This window comes from Gracilinanus agilis, chromosome 6, assembly GCF_016433145.1.
Source record: "Gracilinanus agilis isolate LMUSP501 chromosome 6, AgileGrace, whole genome shotgun sequence".
NCBI lineage: Eukaryota > Metazoa > Chordata > Mammalia > Didelphimorphia > Didelphidae > Gracilinanus > Gracilinanus agilis.
This window is the reverse complement of record NC_058135.1, coordinates 115,282,507-115,300,079: the sequence shown is the minus strand read 5'-3', so window position 1 is coordinate 115,300,079 and position 17,573 is coordinate 115,282,507. Positions and strand designations below refer to the sequence as shown.

The 17,573-nt window shown below is 38.9% G+C and overlaps 1 protein-coding gene across 1 annotated transcript in view; it reads right to left on the bottom strand.

Annotated features, from left to right (window-relative positions):
- Window positions 1-3,182: 3,182 nt before the first annotated feature.
- The window catches only part of CTSO (cathepsin O), a 38,616-nt gene continuing 24,225 nt past the window's right edge, over window positions 3,183-17,573 (bottom strand). Inside the window, exons 6-9 of the mRNA XM_044681690.1 lie at window positions 10,199-10,320; window positions 6,911-7,074; window positions 5,636-5,728; window positions 3,183-3,217 (exon numbers count right to left, since the gene is read on the bottom strand). Coding sequence (XP_044537625.1) covers window positions 3,183-3,217; window positions 5,636-5,728; window positions 6,911-7,074; window positions 10,199-10,320 — 414 coding nt within the window. The remainder of the gene's footprint in view (window positions 3,218-5,635; window positions 5,729-6,910; window positions 7,075-10,198; window positions 10,321-17,573) is intronic.

The following is a 17,573-nucleotide window of genomic DNA, read 5'->3' as shown; positions in this document are numbered from 1 at the left end:
TATATATATGTGTGTGTGTGTGTGTGTGTAATATATATATATGTATATACACACATACATATAAATGCCTGTTGTAATCATGTTTTGCAGTGTGCTACTTTCCAGGAAGCCAGGTAGGTACAGAAACAACTATATCATCATAAATGCAAGCCTTTACATGCCTTTACCTTAGAACAGAAAGCCATTAAAATAAGATGATTATATTTTAACTTTTATTATCAAGATAATAAAAATGGAGTCCAAGAAATTCTCAAGTATTTCCTTACTTAAAAATCATTATTTCCAAAATTTTAAAGATCCAAAACTTTACAAATGTACAAAAAACAAGAAAAGTGACAGTAATAAACCATTAATAAGCCGGTGCATCCATCCTAATAAATATTTGTAGAGCTGAATGAGAAAATAGGAAATGTTTTCCTGGCTTACCTTAAGTACAAAGGGTAACTATCAAAGAATTTTAGAGGAGGAAGGGACCTTGGAGATCATTTAGGCCAGAGGCTCCCAAATGCTTTGGATACTGCACCCCTTTGAGTATAAAAAAATTAAGCACAAATCCCCAAAGTGTATTGCTGTACTGATTATGTATACTATAAAACTTAAGCAAAACTAGAAAATTTAAGAATATGAGATCAAGATTTTTAAACATTTGATTCTGGAGTCAATAGGGAGCCACTGGAACTTTTTGGGTAGGAGGAGTGATATGGCCATGTCTGTGCTTTAGGAAAATCACTTTTGTGGCTCTACAGAGGAGAGATGAGAGAGAAAGAACTCTTAGGAAACTGCTGTGATAATCCAGGTAAGAGGTAATGATGGTCTGAATTGAGGCGGTTGCTACTAAGAGGAAAGCAAGATATAGATGCCAGAGATGTGATGAGATTTGGCCACTCCTTGGAAATGAGGAGCCAAGGAGATTGGGAAGGAGGAGGGCAAGATACCAGGCCTGCAAGCCCTGGGGAGGATGGGAGGGACTGCAGGGGAGGAGTGGATATGGCTGGAGGGAAGAAATACTGAAATGTGATTTGCAGTGTGGAGAGTAACCCATCACTGCCTGTACCTGTTGTGAAGATTAGTTAGTAATAGTGTTGGACCTAGCAGGAAGGGCTGGAGGATTCCAAGATGGAATGAAGGAGCAGGAAGTAGGGCTTGTGCTCTGAGAGGGACTCCATTAGTGGTTGGCACAAACTGTTGCTAGCCCTGGGAGATCTCAGAGTTAAGGACACCCTGCATCCTGATTCCCTGGGATCCTGAGTGGTGGTTTCAGCAAGTGGACAAGACCTGCAGAGCTGCACCAAGTGGAGAAGGAGTTTGGGATCTGGTGGACAGCATTTCAAGCACATTCTCTCTACTTGGGTACCTTGGACCACCTTGGCTTTTGGCATCCTGTGATCATCTTTGGATTACTGTGAGAACCCTCAAAGCCACCCTGAGGCCCATTAGCTGTGCTGATAAAACCTGGTTGGAACTAGGTTTGAAGCAGCCTTCCCAATGATTCCAGAACTGTTCCTTTGAGCCCTGCCTGGCCTAGGTCAATTAGAATTAGAGTAGACAAGTCCTCCCCTAGCCCCTGTGATTTGCCCTTTAGGTTTTTAAGTGCAGAATCCCCTATCCCACCTTTACTTAGTTAATCATAATTAAACAGTATAAACTTTTACCTTGCCTGCTGGTTCCATAGACCCTGGCCTAGGGGTGAGCTGGGTGAGCTGGGCCAAGTGCCATTCTTGACAGTTACCAGCTTATAAGTGAACTCTGGTCTCCCTATCGTGGTCAGTCCTATCTCTTCTTCAACCCAGTGTGTGTACCCACAACCATTTAGGTTATATTTTAACATCCCTGGTGCCCCATCTTTTTACATCCCTCACTGAAAATGAAACAGGGAGACTGGGGGGAGGCTCTCACTCCCTGGCGAAACCCCATAGGTGGAGGCATGGCCAGGAGGGCAGGCAGGGGACAGAAAGTTTGGGGAGCACTGGGGTCCCACTCTCCAGCTAGGTAATAACATACACTGTGGGAGGTCCTTAGCCTGCTCTGGAGACCCTCGGGCTCATCCAAGGCCTTCTATTTACAGGAGAGAAGATGGGTCTGAGAAGTGAAGGGACTTGCTCACAAGTCATGGTTCTTTCCTGCCAGGGCCTCTACCCGATCTCCTGGCTACCAGTCCAAGTTCCAACTGTATTCCCCATAATAACCACTTCCCAAATTTAAGAATTCTGGTGGAGTTGAGAGTAGACCAATAAACGAACACTTCCATCCTCCTGAGGCCTCTTTTTGCTAATGCAAGAAAAGGACAGTTGCCTAATCCTGATGAATTTAAGGGAAGAAAAAATTTCTAAGGAAATAAAATGGGGAAAAGATGGAAAGTGCCACCATAGTCAAGTGGTAGTGGGGGTTTCGCCATTTAGAAAGTCTCATTTCAGAAAGTTCTTCTGACTGACGTGGATTTTTGAAGGATACTTGAGGCCCTTCCCATGAGATGTGACTTCTTTTCTTTTTTTAAAGGAAGATAACTAGTTAAGCAAAGACTAAGGGAGGTACGGGGCGGGTAGGGGGAGTGGCGCTGCTATGGAAGCCCACTGGGAAGTCGGGCCAGTCTGATGCCACTGAGCTACAGAGCCAGGACAAACACCACAACTGGGGGAGAAGGGTGCTGGCGCTGTGGGAGCTGCAGGGGGCCCTGGGCAAGGCCGGGATTTCCCCGGGTCACGGATGTCAGAGCAGGGACAGAAAGACCCAACTGCCTCATTCCTAATGGCCTGCCCCAGCCGCTTCTCCTCATACTTCTGTCCGGAGCTCCTCTGCCCTATGGGCCTGGAGGGGGAGGCCTGAGTGCTCCTCCTTCCCTGCCCCCACTACTTAACACTCACCTCTGCAGAACAGAAGCCATGGAATAATGATGTGCTGAATGCAATGACTAGATTCATAGAATCTATATGTTGTAAGAGACTGAAGTCCACCTAGTTCCACCTCCCATGGGCTGTAGCAAGCAGAACATCTGCATATGTTAAGGAGCAGGGTTTCTTCTTGATTTCAGTTGTTCTGCTTTTTAGAAAAACAGTCCCTGGAAGAGCAGGACGTTAAAGCCCCGTCTGTCCTGGTCCACAGGATGCTGGTAATCAGGCCTATGAGGGGGTCTGAAGACAGACAGTTGGGGAGAGAAGAATTCATGTTTGCGGCCCTGCCAGGCATCACACGAACACGGCAGACACCAAATCTGCAATACCTGGGGGTGGGGAAGGGAGGAAGGAAAGTCGCATTAGAGAAACTGACTGATTAAAACAATTTTGCTTCTAAACTAACCAATAGCATTCAATGTTTTCTTGACAATTTTTAAAAAACGAGATCTCACCCTTTTTATGCCGACCCACACAGGCCTCTAACGGAATCACTTACATATGATTAACTACTGTTACTTTTAGAAAAATGTCATCTCCTAATCTGATTTTGTGACAAATCTAAGTATTAAAGTGAAGTCGGCAGAACTTTGGGGAATAGTGAAGACAAAACAAGGGACACTGACAGGACCTTTTTGCTGCTGATGTTGTTGGTATAGTTGCTGTTATTCTGTGAGTTTGAATCTTTTTTCCCCCCAACAAATTCAAATGTATAGGTTTGACTATCTGAGATGTACTCTGCCCCTATCTATTGTTTAAGGCAATAGGACAACAAAAACAACTTAAAAGCAGCTAGGAAGACCTCATTTCAAATCTGACCTCAGGCAGCTGGGTAGCCCTGGGACCTTGGGCACTTTTAGCCTCAGTTTCCTCATCTATAAAATGAGAATAATAGGCTCTATTTCTCCAGGGTTGCTGTGATGATAAAATGAGAAGATATTTGTAAAGCGCTTTGCAAACCTTAAATCATTATTTAAGTGCTATTATTATTAGTGGGTTGTCTTTTTAATGATTTTTAAAAAACTCTACCCTGCTATTTTGGAAGTAATACATAAACTGTCAACTCCAAGACAGAAGGGACAAGGGCTAGACAATTGGGTTTAATTGACTTGCCCAGGGTCACATAGCTAGCTAGGAATTGCCTGAGGCTAGATGTGAACTTTTAATGAAATTCTGATATGAATACTTTTAAATTTGAATTGAAGTAAATTTTTATATGACTACTGTACTCCCCCACTACTAACAGCACTGAACTCAACATAATCTGAAGAATCAACAACCAATTCATATATATATGTATACATATACATATATGTGCACGTGTATTTGTAGGTAAACATGTATGACTTAAAATGAAAAACTTGAGTTTATATATGGTTTGCAATTAAATATATTTATAAATAATATATGATATAAATATAAATGGTTTGCAATGAGGTATACATACATATATACATCTCATTATATATATATAAATATATAAAATTCTATCTATTCAATTTTTTGCAATTAAAAACTTTATTTTGAGAAGGACTTCTCCATAGGCTTCCCTCAGACTGTCCAAAGGCTCTATGACACACACACACACACACACACACACGGTTAAATCGTTCTGTCTTAAATAGAAAGGAAAAGAATTAACTAGTGCTGTGTGCGTGTAGATATATAGCGTATATAACATATACCTATTACATATTATACAAATGTATATATTTAGGCAATAAACAAACTAGTAATAATTTATACATACGTAGTCATTTTATATATATCTCCAGAGATAGAGATAGAAAGAGACAGAGAAAGAAACAGAAAGAGAGTGAAAGAAAGAGAGAGAGAGAGAGAGAGAGAGAGAGAGAGAGAGAGAGAGAGAGAGAGAGCCTGTGAGGTGGCCAAGTCACTTTGAAAGCAAAAGATATAGTCTTTGAGGCTTTGCATCTACATTGGAAGAGGAGGGAACTTCCTCACTAGGAGTTTTTTTAGGCCAGTATAATTACAGGTCTGGATCAAAACAAAAAATGTAACAATTCCTTTCTACATTTAGCTTTAATATTTCTATGGCAGACCTACTTGGGTAGGTACTTTCCTCCTATAGTCTCTCCCTTTTTTAAAGGCCAATTCTTATCTCTTAATCTTTTGATTAAGGTATACAAACTACCATTCTTTAAAGCCTAATAAACAGAACCTACTCTACTAACCAAAGTTTGATAAAAGAACAGATTCCAGTTTTGTGACAGATGCTTAATCAGACAGGCTACAATGAAAAACAATTTGATTACTTTGCAATTGTTTAGTCGTGTCCACATCTTTGTGACTCTGCGGATCATACTGTCCATGGGATTTTCTAGGCAAGGACACTGGGATGGTTTGTCATTTTCTTCCCCAGTAAACTGAGGCAAACAGAGGTTAAGTGAATTGCTCAGAATAACACAGCCAGTAAGTGTCTGAAGACAGATATAAAGTCAGGTTTTCCTGACTCCAGGCCTAGCATTTTATTGCTGTGCCACCCAGCTGTCCAAATATGGAATGGGACTCAAAGGGAACTTTTTTCCATGTATGGGATGGACCAGAACCTTATCTGGGAATTTTGGTGCCTCCTTGGGAAAGAGGGAAGAGCCTAGATATTGACTCTTCCCTAGATGAGATAATCTCTGAGAACTTTTTCAATTTATTGTTTCATATCTTTAACAGATGCAGAGACTCTGTCCTGCCATTTAGTCTGGATTTGGGGCCATAAACATGAGACTTACCACAAACATTAGCTCCCATTTTAACAAAGGCATAACCATCTACTCCCCAGGAAGGACCCCATGAGTTTCGTACTATCCAGTAAGGAGTGTTTCCTATAAAAACAAGAGAGGAAAGTCAACTTAAGATGATCATTTAGTACAATAAATGTTTAACAAGGATGAATAATTATTTACTTAGTAATCTACTAAAGGCACATATACTAAGTAATTACATACATGTAAGAATAAGACTTGAGAGACATAAATGATTGAATGTTATTTTAAACCAGACAACAAGCCTCTCCTAGACTTAATAGGACACTGAAGACAAAGAATATATTTTATAATGTTAAGTGCTTTAATAGTAAATGTTTATTAAATGTCTTGAATTTTTAAAAATTTCGTTTCTTTCTCAATTAAATATAAACAAATTGTTTAAAATTTTTTTCAGTTATGAATTCTCTCCCTCTTTCTGTCTGCTCCCCTTTCCTTGAGAAGGCAAACACATTGATATTGATTGTACATGTGCAGTTATGCAAAACATTTCCATATTAGACCTGATGCAAAAGAAAATGGAGAACATTCTGAATTGTTAATAATAATAATGATAGCTGATAGCACTTTAATATTTGCAAAGCACTTTATATAGGCAACTTCATTTGATCTTCCCAACAACACTGTGAGGTAGGTGTTCTTTTTTTTTTTTTTTAAACTCTTACCTTCCATCTTAGAATCTATATGAAGTATCAGTTCCAAGGCAGAAAACAGTAAGGGCTAACCAATTGGGATTAAGTGACTTGGCTAGGGTCACACTGCTAGGAAGTGTCCGAGGTCATATTTGATCCCAGGGCCTCCTGTCTCCAGGCCCAGCTCTCTATCCACTTTGCCACCTAGATGACCCTAAAGGTATTCTTATTATCCCCATTTTACAGATGAGGACATTAAGGATGAGAGAGTTCAAGTGATTTCCTCACATTCAAATTCCAATCTTCCTAACTCCAGGCCCAGCACTCTACTCATTATGCCATCTAGTCACCTACTGGAAGTGGAATGGGGGTGGGGGATGGGGAGGGAAGAAAACTACAGAGAATCAAGAAAGGGACAAATCAGGCACTCAGTCATATACCACACAACACTGAGGGAGAGATGAGAAGATATCCTCCATATTTCTTTGAGGAATGAGTCATTGGGAGCACATGATTTTATAAGGGATCCTGTTAAGGTCACCATCAGTGTAAAGAGAGGACCCCCACGAGAAGCAGTTGGAGCCTGATGGGGAGCCTTAACGACATGTACCTGTCCTGTCAAAGCCCGTTATGAGGACTGCGTGATTGGCCTCTCCGCTGGAGCAGTGGTGCTGGATGATGCCTCCCAGGTAGTCCTGCCAGCTCACGGCATCCACGATCACCGCCAGGGGGCCGTAGGTGAGGAGGACCCTGGCCATCTCATTCTCTTCACCACTGAATCAGAAAAGAAACTCAGACAATTAGACAATTCAATAACTTAGAAGGATAGAAAATAAATTGAAAACGAGTAGCATTTCTTTAGGGAATAATAAAATCCAGTAAGACATGACAAAAAGGAAATTTCCATTTAAAATGATCACAAAATGCTCAAGATATGAGTGTCAAACTGCAAAACTATATTCATATAGATATAATTTCTCTTTAAAGAAATGACAAATAATAGGAGATTCAATACTTGTGGTTGGGCCATATTCATATACTAAAGATGATAATACATAAATGAATCAACATTTTACACTATACTGATCTAACAAGGGGATTGTAGAAAAATCAGATAAAATAATAACAATATTCATGTGTTGAGGGGAACAAAAAGAATCTCAAAGAGAATAGGGGAGTATGAATGAAGGGGAAAAAGCACTTTTAGACCTCCAATTATATTATAGAGTAGCAGTCATCAAAACTATTTGATTAAAAAGTAGAATACAGGTATCCCTTCTATACTGTGGGTATTAGGGGCACCACGGTTGGGGTGAAGCACCTCATGATCTGGAAAATGTTAACATTTCTAGCCTTTGTGTGTCGTGCTGGCTTTCACATTCTTTTCTTTAAATTTCAGCTTTTTACTTATTTAAAGTTTAAAAAAGAAATTGTTTATTTATGGTATTAAAAGATAAAATATGTTGATGATATACAATATTATACATATATTTTTGCATTCTGAGTTTCTGTGTCATTTGCTGGCCTTTAGGATATTGTCAGCAGCTTCTACAAAATTCCCCTAAAATTCTCATTTAATTTCTTATGCTGATACATTATATATCAAAATGGTGATGGGAAAAGTTGAGATGTAGAAGGGTACTTCATTCAAATAGATTAGGTAAAGAAATTCCTGAAACAAAGTCTATACTTTAGCATTCAAAAAACCAAGAACATAAATGACTTGTGGGAGAGAACTCTTTACTTGAAAAGAACTTCTAGGAAAACTGGAAAGAAGTTCAGGAGAAATTAGGTTTAGCTGAACATCTTAAACCAGACTCAAAAATGGATACTTGATCTGCATATTTCTATAATAATTCCTTTGTTATCAAATTCCGACTCCAAATGTTCCTCAGGGGTAGAGATGAGTAAGGTAATACTTCTGGTCTCTGGAGGCATCTAGACAGACACATGAACTTTTGTCCTGTCCACCCCCTACCAAGACTTGGGGTGACCTGGTCTTCAATAGGGGAAAGAGGCAGTCAAACCCTGCCTGCAATCGCCTGTTTTTCTAGCCAAACATGGCTAGGGGAAGCTGGGTGTCTTAAAAGCCAGAAAGGGGCAGCTTAGTCATTTCCCCAGGATAGTGAAGACAGAGGAATCCATTCACTTAAAGTGCCCTCTCCCTCCCAATAATGGGGAGGAGCTCAGAACCTTAAATCTACCTCCTCGCTGAAATATCCAACCAGCAGGACTGCTAAGGGAGCTCCAGATGATGTTATTGTCAAGTCAGTCAGAAGGAAGACTACCCACTGTGGTATAAAAGACTTTGCATTCTCTCAATCACTGACCGGATGCAAATGGTGGCACTCCATTGACCTGTCTTATTGACAGATCATATGCCCCTATATAGAGAGCCAGCTCTATATTTTGGGGGTCCTGAATGGCGTTTAGTGGCGTCAGATTGAAAAGACAGGAAACAGAAACTGAGAACAGCCAGACTAATTGTTTAGCTCATAGCTGCTCCAACTTCATGGAGTTTTGAGTTTATTATATACTGGTTTCAAACAAAGAACACAAAGAAAGAATCACAGCTGTGAAGGGGTTATAAATCATACACAAACCCATTAAAGTCTAAAAAGTAGAGAGATAGGTACAGGGTCAAGGGCCAAATTCCAACCACCAATTAGTAGGGGGTTAATTCTGAGAGCAGAAATATATTTCATAGAGATTTTTATTAATTGCGTTCTGTCCCCTAGATTTACAGGACTGCACCTGGTCAGATAAGGTCTTGACTAGCTTTGTCTGTGTCCAGCCTGATTATCTAAGTAATATATCTTTTAGAGTTCAGGGTTCTTAATTATCAAGGAGAAAAATGGTTAACTCAGTAGCTGCTGGTCTGCTAAGGACTCAAAGCTTTCCAATAAGAATATTGAGAAAAGGTGGGGATCTAAAAATGAGTCAAAAGAGGAGTCTCAGATTTTTACCTTAGATGGCCCATTCTGTCTACTATCTGACATGTAGTGCAGAAAAAAATCATACACACAGTTTTACTTGCCAATGATTTTGTAATGGGATCCAGACAAAATATCTGTTACAGACTCTATTTCTCTAAATGACTCCTAATAGCCTGTTGGAGGGGTCAAGTTGTTTTTGGATTAACCAACCTGCTGGTACCAGAGCTTTTCAGCGCTCAGGTGACCAGGACCAAACACAAAGACTGCCTCAGCCTGGATTGGTCACGTAGGGAATCCAGATAACAGGCCCTATTTTGACCCTATTCCTCCAATCGGCCTTCTACATCCCTATTAATAAATGACATTATACTCAGAGAAATGGCTTCATTTTTTTCACTGGTTAAAATTCCAGGTGCTACCATAGAATGACCAGGATAACTACTTGTATATAAGAAGTGAAAAATGGGGTATCTAGGTGGCTCAGTGGATTAAGAGCAGGTCTATAGATGAGAGGTCCTGGGTTCAAATATGACCTCAGAGACTTCCTAGCTGTGTGACCCAGGACAAATCACCTAATACCTATTGCCGTTCCTTTTCCCACTTTTGCCTTGGAACTGTTATGCAGTTTTGATTCTAATGTGGAAGGTTAAGGGTTTTCTTAAAAAAAAAAGGGGGGGGTGGGGTGGGGGGGAAGAAAGAGAAGAGTCAAAGATAACTCCAACATTTTGCATATTGGAGGCTGAGTGAATGGTGGCATTAATGCCAGAAATAGCTATGTATTAACAGGAACTTGTCTTGGAGAAAGATCTTAAGCAACCATATATTTATGTTAGCATAGACATTAAAGTGTACTGGATATGTCTAATGCAGTTTTGGAGAATCAATGTATCAAAAATAATAATTAAATGCATCTTGGTTGAGGATAAGGAACAAAAACACAAAATATAATCAGTGATATTTACCTGAAGTCATAGGAAGAGTAACCTTTAATTGAAACACCAGCATGTGATCCAGAAAAGTAATGACATAATCCAGTTTGGGCTTTGAAAGAGTATTCTGAATCTTTTACCAGTCTTACTTGTGTCTAACAGGAAAAAGAAAAAAAAAAGAATCACAATAAATGATTGTCTGGAAATGTAAAAAAGTGAAGAGAACAAGAATCCCTAACCCCTGACTTTTTTAAATAAGACCTCAGCTATCACTATCAATCAGTAGATAGTCAAAGGAAGGGATTAATCTGGGATGATGATTAATTAGTGATTAATAGAATGATAGTAAGAATAATAGAATTCTAGTAACTATATAAAGGAAAAGTTTAAATTAGTACAGTAAATCTAGCTATTTCCTTTTGTTACTATAACTCTCTATAAGCTAGCATTTTGCAGTAGATTATGATTCATCAAGGAAGTGGAAAGCCCTATTAACCACATAATGCATGTCTAGATGATGGTGGTTTTGCTGACCTGCTGACCATGAGTCAATACCATACAGGGCACATAGGGAGGAGCAGTAGTGATCTCAGACCTCTTGTGACCATTCAAGAAGTTGAGAGAGAAAGGGCATCTGAACCCTTCCACGGACAGGAAATTATCTGGACTTGATAGAAGAGATATTTGATCTCTGATTGAAGAGACATTGTGATGAGATACTAAGACTCATTGTAGGATATATAAGGAAGGGAAAAACTTTCATTCAATTGTCTTAGGTTGAGAAGAAAACCTAAAGACCCACCTTTGCTGAGAGCCATTGGTTTCTCTCAATAAACCTGTTATTGGCTTGGAGCTTTGCCTTTATTTATAGGTAGGCTAAAAATATTCATCACAAAAGATCTGAACTTTGAATATAACTATAAGATTTAGAGCTAGAAGGGAATTTAGAAGTAAATTCATCCAACCTCTTCATTTTAAAGATGTGGACACTGAAATTGAGAGAATGAGTTGACTAAGGTCACACAGGTTTCCCGATGCAGAACTGGGACTCTAAATTCAATATTGTCTCTTAAATTTTGGTCAATTCCATTTGTCAAAATAATTGACTCTCAACTTTGTTGTTGTGAGTTTCCCGATGCTTTTCTGCTCTTAGTTCAGGTGGCGGTGGGTGGGTAAGGCTTTATTTTTTTGGTTTCTCTCTAGTCCTTCTTCCCTCTTAATCCCATTTGATATGGTAAAAGCATCTCTAATAATAGTCTTTGGCCAAAGTGTACAGCAGGGTAAGATTTGTTCTAGATTTCAGAGAGTTCATTTGCAGAAGTTGAGCTAAAACTTTGTTCTGCAGACCAGTGCTTAGGTCAAGCATTCACTCTATTAGATTTTGCCTACACCATACCTATGGTCCTCTCTTGTCTTGTATTATAATTATTGCGTTAATATATTTATTTTGAAGGCAACATGGTTTTCAGAAAAGTATGCTGGACTTGTAATTTGAAGACCTTTCCTGGTTGTTATATCATGGTTATCTCAGAAGACTATATGAGACTCATTCTTTTTTTTTTTTTTTGCTCTATGATTTTACTTGTTAATATCAATGCCCATGGTTTCAATGGTCACATCTAGGAAGATTAGTCCCAGATCTATATATGCAGCTCTGGTTTCTCTCCTGAGCCCCAGTACCACACCATTGACTAGAAATGGCTGTCTCATAAAAATCTCAGAACTCAACATATCCAAAATAGAACTCATCATGTTTTTTGCTCCAACTTTCCCTTTTGAAATTTCCTGTTCCTGTCCAACATACCTTTATCATTTTAGTCACCCAGGCTCATAACCTAGGTATCATATTGGACTCCTTACTCTCACTCACTACCCACATTTAATTTGTTGTCAAATCTTGCCGTCCCTATCTTCATCTCTCTCCTATTTGCCCCCTTCTCTCCACTCAGTCACCAGCATAATAGAAGCTGGACTACAGTAACAGCCTGCTAATTGGTCTCCCTGTTTCAAGTCTAATTCATCTGCCAAAGGGTTTTTTCTGAAAGTGAAGATCTGACCCAGTCACTCTTCTGCCTCAATAAGCTTTGCTGGTTCCCTTTTAGCTCCAGTAGCAAATATAAAATCTGTTCATATTCAAAGCCTTGCATAACCTGGCCTTTCTACCTGCTAACTGTGGATATTTCCCCAGCTTCCATTCCATACTCCTGGCTAACCTAATGAGATTAACTGGACACAGTCCAAACCACATATTCTAATGTAGGAACCCTAAGGCACTCACATATTCCCCTTGAAGTGCTGTTATGCAAATGAATATTTGGTTGGGATAAATGATCATGCCCCACATCCCTTCTCCAGCTTGCCTTCCTGCTTGTGCTTAACCTTTAAAACTTCTGTTTACAGCCTCCTCAAAGAGGGGTTTTTCTGCTGATGGGAGGACTTTGCTCCATCATAAATATCTAAACTTTTCTCTCTCAAAAAATCCTTCTGAGTTTAAGACATATTTGTCTCCATCATTATTTTCTAAGTTAACATACTTTTTATTTATTTATTTTATCTATTATTCATTCATTCATTTTTTAAAAACCCTTACCTTCCAGCTTAGAATCAATACTCTGTATTGGATCCAAGGTAGAAGAGTGTTAAGGGCTAGGCAATGGGGGTTAAGGGACTTGTCCAGGGTCACACAGTTAGGAAGTGTTTGAGGCCAAATTTGAACCTAGGACCTCCTGTCTCTAGGCCTGGCTCTCAATCTGCTGAGCCACCTAGCTGCCCCTCATTCATTTATTTTTATAAACCTTTACCTTATGACTTAAAATCAATACTAAGTATTGGTTCCGAGTGGAAATATTGGGGTCCTTGAACTACATTTCCCATGAACCCACTGGCTTTCTGTCCTTATACAATGATATAGACAGAGGGATAAAACTGAGGGGCTGGCATTTCACTTCCTCTTTGCTTCCTATCCACCATAGAGAGAGCTGGGAACAGTGGGGCTTTTAAATAGCCTTAGCTAGCATGGCATGTGGCTTTGTTTTCTTTTTTCTTTTTTTTTCTTTAAAAAATTTTTATTATACATATATATGTATGTATGTATATATATATATACATATATATAAATAAAAATATAAAATTTTATAAAATGTTTCCATGGTTCCATGATTCATGTTCTTACTCTCCCCCCCCCCACAGTCAATGCACATTTCCACTGGTTTTAACATGTGTCATTGATCAAGACCTATTTCCATATTGTTGATAGTTGCATTGGTGTGGTTTAGTCTACATCCTAAATCATATCTGCAACAACCCATGTGACCAAACAGTTGTTTTTCTTTTGTGTTTCTACTGCCAAACTTTTCCCTCTGAATGTGGATATCGTTCTTTTTCATAGGTCCCTCAGAATTGTCCCAGATCATTGCTTTGCTGCTAGTACAAAAGTCCATTACATTCGATTTTACCACAGTATATCCATCTCTGTGTACACTGTTCTTCTGGCTCTGCTCCTTTCACTCTGCATCAGTTCCTGGAGGTCTTTCCAGTTCACATGGAATTCCTCCAGTTCATTATTCCTTTGAGCAAAATAGTATTCCATCATCAGCATATACCACAGTTTGTTCAGCCATTCCCCAGTTGAAGAGCATACCCTCGTTTTCCAGTTTTTTGCCATTACAAAGAGCATGGCTAGAAATATTTTGATACATGTCTTTTTCCTTATCTCTTTGGGGTATAAACCCAGCAGTGGCATGGCTGGATCAAAAGGTAGACAGTCTTTTAAAATACATGGCTTTATTTTCTAGTGGCTACTAATAAATCTTAAAAAAAAACCATACTATTTCTAAAGTTATCACTTATATATTCATTTTATTTTTTACATTGATGGCAACCAGAAGTTTGGAAAAAGAACTCTCAATTTTTTAAGATAGCTTAAATAAATTTAGTAAAAGCCATACTGTTGTTGATAGTTCCAGCTGCCTATTTTTGCCACTTCTGTTCCTGATCTTCCCAATCTTCTTAGTGCTGGCTGCCTGCCCACCAACTTGGAGCTCCTGTTGCTGCTGCTGTTCCCATTGTTCCAGATCCAAAACAGTGCCTGGAGCTGTTGCAGCTACTGCTTGGAGCCAGTCCCCTGAGGCTTGGGAAGTATAATTCCCCTTCTTTTTCATTGTGCACAGCTGAGAGTTTCCTTGCTGCCTGCTTTGGAAGCCCAGGTGTGTTTCCTCTTAGGCAATAATTAGCCTCCTAAAGGGCTTTTACCTGAGGAGAGCTCCTGATTCTTAATCCTCCCCTCCACATGGGTTTTTGAGCCTTTTTTTTGACACTGCTGCTTTTCCAGTCCCTCGCCTAGTTAGGCTTCCATGCTCTGCCTGTTGGGAGAGGGGACTGAGATAGCATGTGGGCCCTAGCATTTTATCCCAAAGGGGACAGGAAAAGAAGGTTACTCTTCCAAATAGGAAATAAAATTGCAAGCATGGCCAGGCCTATCAAAGAGCAGTGCATTACTTATTTCAAAAAGCTATATTTTTTCTTCCTACCATTCCTGGGTACACTGATCCTTGTAATTATCTTGCCTGAGATCTGGGTAAGAGATTCATTCCCCTACACCCCCTGGCCATTTTAGTTTACCCAACCTCTGTACCTTATCCCTATGAGGGTCATCCACACTATGCTCAGTGCAGAATTCTCTCTCATTATGACAAAATTGAGAGCTCTGATAAAAGGAATTTGAATGGATAGAGAAGGAACTTTTAAAGAGTGGAGATGGATTTTAAACCTTCTCAGACTCCACTGTATTTTGAAAGGTTCTGTCTCATTGTTCTTTTCTGATTGTTTGCTTTGTGATTTAATTTTGTTGTTTTAAGTTTGTGTGTTAATCTGATCTATATCTTTCTGTTACACTGAGTCATTTTAAGCTACTGTGTTTTTGGTTATTAGATAAATTCTGTTATATGATTTTATTGGACATCCCCATGACTGTACTAAAGCAAATATCATTGGTAAAAAAGCATTCAACTTACACAAACCCTCTCACAAGATCACATGTTGCCTTAACAGTTTTTTATTCTATTTTGACAATTGTATACAATCTTCAGAGAATTTATGAGCTAGACCATCTCAACTGATTTTAAGAAATTTTCAGAAGCTATTTTTAGAAATAAGGGTCCACTGGTAGTTGAAGAGATGTGCTGACACTATTTTATTTTTTCCCCCATTTCTGCATTTATAAAAATGTAATGGATGAGAAATATGAAGTGATTTTCATTATTTATTCCTCTGCTCCACGTGAAACAGGTGGGACATTTTGAAGACAGGTCTGTAAACTGTTATAGCCCCATACCAGAGGGAGTGAGATGCCCAAGAAGCTTAGTTATTACCCTATAATGGGTTATAATTTTATCTGGGAGGTGTGAAGGATTTCCCTGTGAAGGATTTTATATATGCGTACTCTTCAGCTTATTGTATTTTCCACCAGAAGGATCTAGACTTCTTGGTGATATTTCAGATCCCCCAAATTTTTTTTATCAACTTTTTTTCCCCCTAGGCTCTTCCACATTTTGGATGATGGCAGTGATAGATTTTGTTAAAAATATCTCTGCCAGGGTTGAAGGATTTGCATACTGTTGAATCTGTAACAAGTATACATTTTTAAAATATCACACAGCAAGTGGCTATATAGAAACTCCTGTGAATCCTGTATAATAATGGGTTTGTTTGCTATTGTCATTAAATGTGTTATTGTAATTTTAGAGAATTTTAGTACTTTTTTTGAATGTGCATTATCTACTATATTATTGTTTTTATAAATGTGCTATTTTGTAAAAGCCATTTGCACTCACAGTAGTTCATGGCCAAGTTTAAAAGGAAATGGATCTCATTTTCTGGGTAAGAAACCCTTCGCTAATTATAAGCTATATATTTTTTATTTTTAAAACATTCTATTTTTCCCCCTTGTATGTTCAATAGTTTTGAGTTTTTCTCTCTCATTTTTGTACTTGAACACACTATCAATATTAATCTTTTTTTGATTTCACAGTAATATAAGTTTAATATAAATATATATTTGCTATAATATTAATGCATACCCAAAAGCTTTAGACTATGGAAACCTGCCATTTATTGATAAATGTTATGGGACTATAACAAAAGAGCACAAGGTCAAGGAGACCAACCAATCCCGATGGGATTGATGAGCGCATCTGCACAGTGCCTAGAAGCACAAGGTCAAAGAAAGACCAAACTAATCCAGATAGGACTGATTAATTTCTACACCAATACTAAAGGACTTGAACCTGGCGTTTTGGGTTTGAGTTCCTGGCTGTTCTAACATATGTTAGAGGCTAGTTTTTCCTGAGCCACATCCTAGTCAAGTACTGAAGGTTGGCTATCATCCTGGCTCCCCTTATCCCTGAGAGTGAAGGCAAATCAGACCAGGGAATGACACTTCCCTTTTACATAAAACTCTAGTCCTTTTTTTCCTCTCTTAGAGTATGGCAACTTCTTGTAGTCTTGTCTGTCAATGGGTAAGTGCCATATCACTGCATTTTGTCCTACAGACTTGTGGGATAGAAATCACTTTAACTGGGCCTTGATTCAAGGACCTGTTAAGTTTATTTTTCTTTTACTTACATTTACATTATTGAACATAAGACTGACATTTTATATTTCATCTACAAGTTATTTTTTCTTTTTTTATCTGGATTTTTTGATGTTTTTGGATTTCTTTTGATAACTGACTCATATACTCCCATAAGTCAGCCATGTATCCTTGGCTGATCTGGGTGTTTGTCTCTATCCTCTTCAGCGGGGTATGTATTATAATTTATAATGTAAAGTTTAAATTCTTTTGAAAGTAATTTCAGGACAAGAAATTTGCTACCTCCCCAAATCCAGAAAGTGAACTGTTTGGAGAAGGCACCATGAAGATGCCTATAGAAACCTATATTGCATCAAGAAGATTCACAGTGAACTTTGGGGTGCAGTTGATTGAACTATGTGGGGTTGAATGCATTTGTTTTGAACATACACTCTTATGCCAAAGGGGACTGCCCCCTAATTGGCTTTTTGTCAATGTGCCTAGCAATCATTGGATCATTGGTTTTGTCGTCTTTTCTTTTTAACCCCAAATTACTGTAATTTAAAAGTTGGTTATGTTTACAAAAGCCTTTGGGGAGACCAGTCTCCCTTGGCTCTCAGGGGGGAATGTTTTATTGGAAATATTGGGGTCCTTGAACTACATTTCCCATGAGCCCACTGGCTTCTTGTCATTATGCAATGACGTAGACAGAGGGATAAAACTGAAGGGCTGGTGTTTCACTTCCTCTTTGCTTCCTATCCACCATGGTGAGAGTTGGGAATAGTGGGGCATTTAAACAGCCTTAGTTAGCATGACATGTGATTTTATTTTCTAGTGACT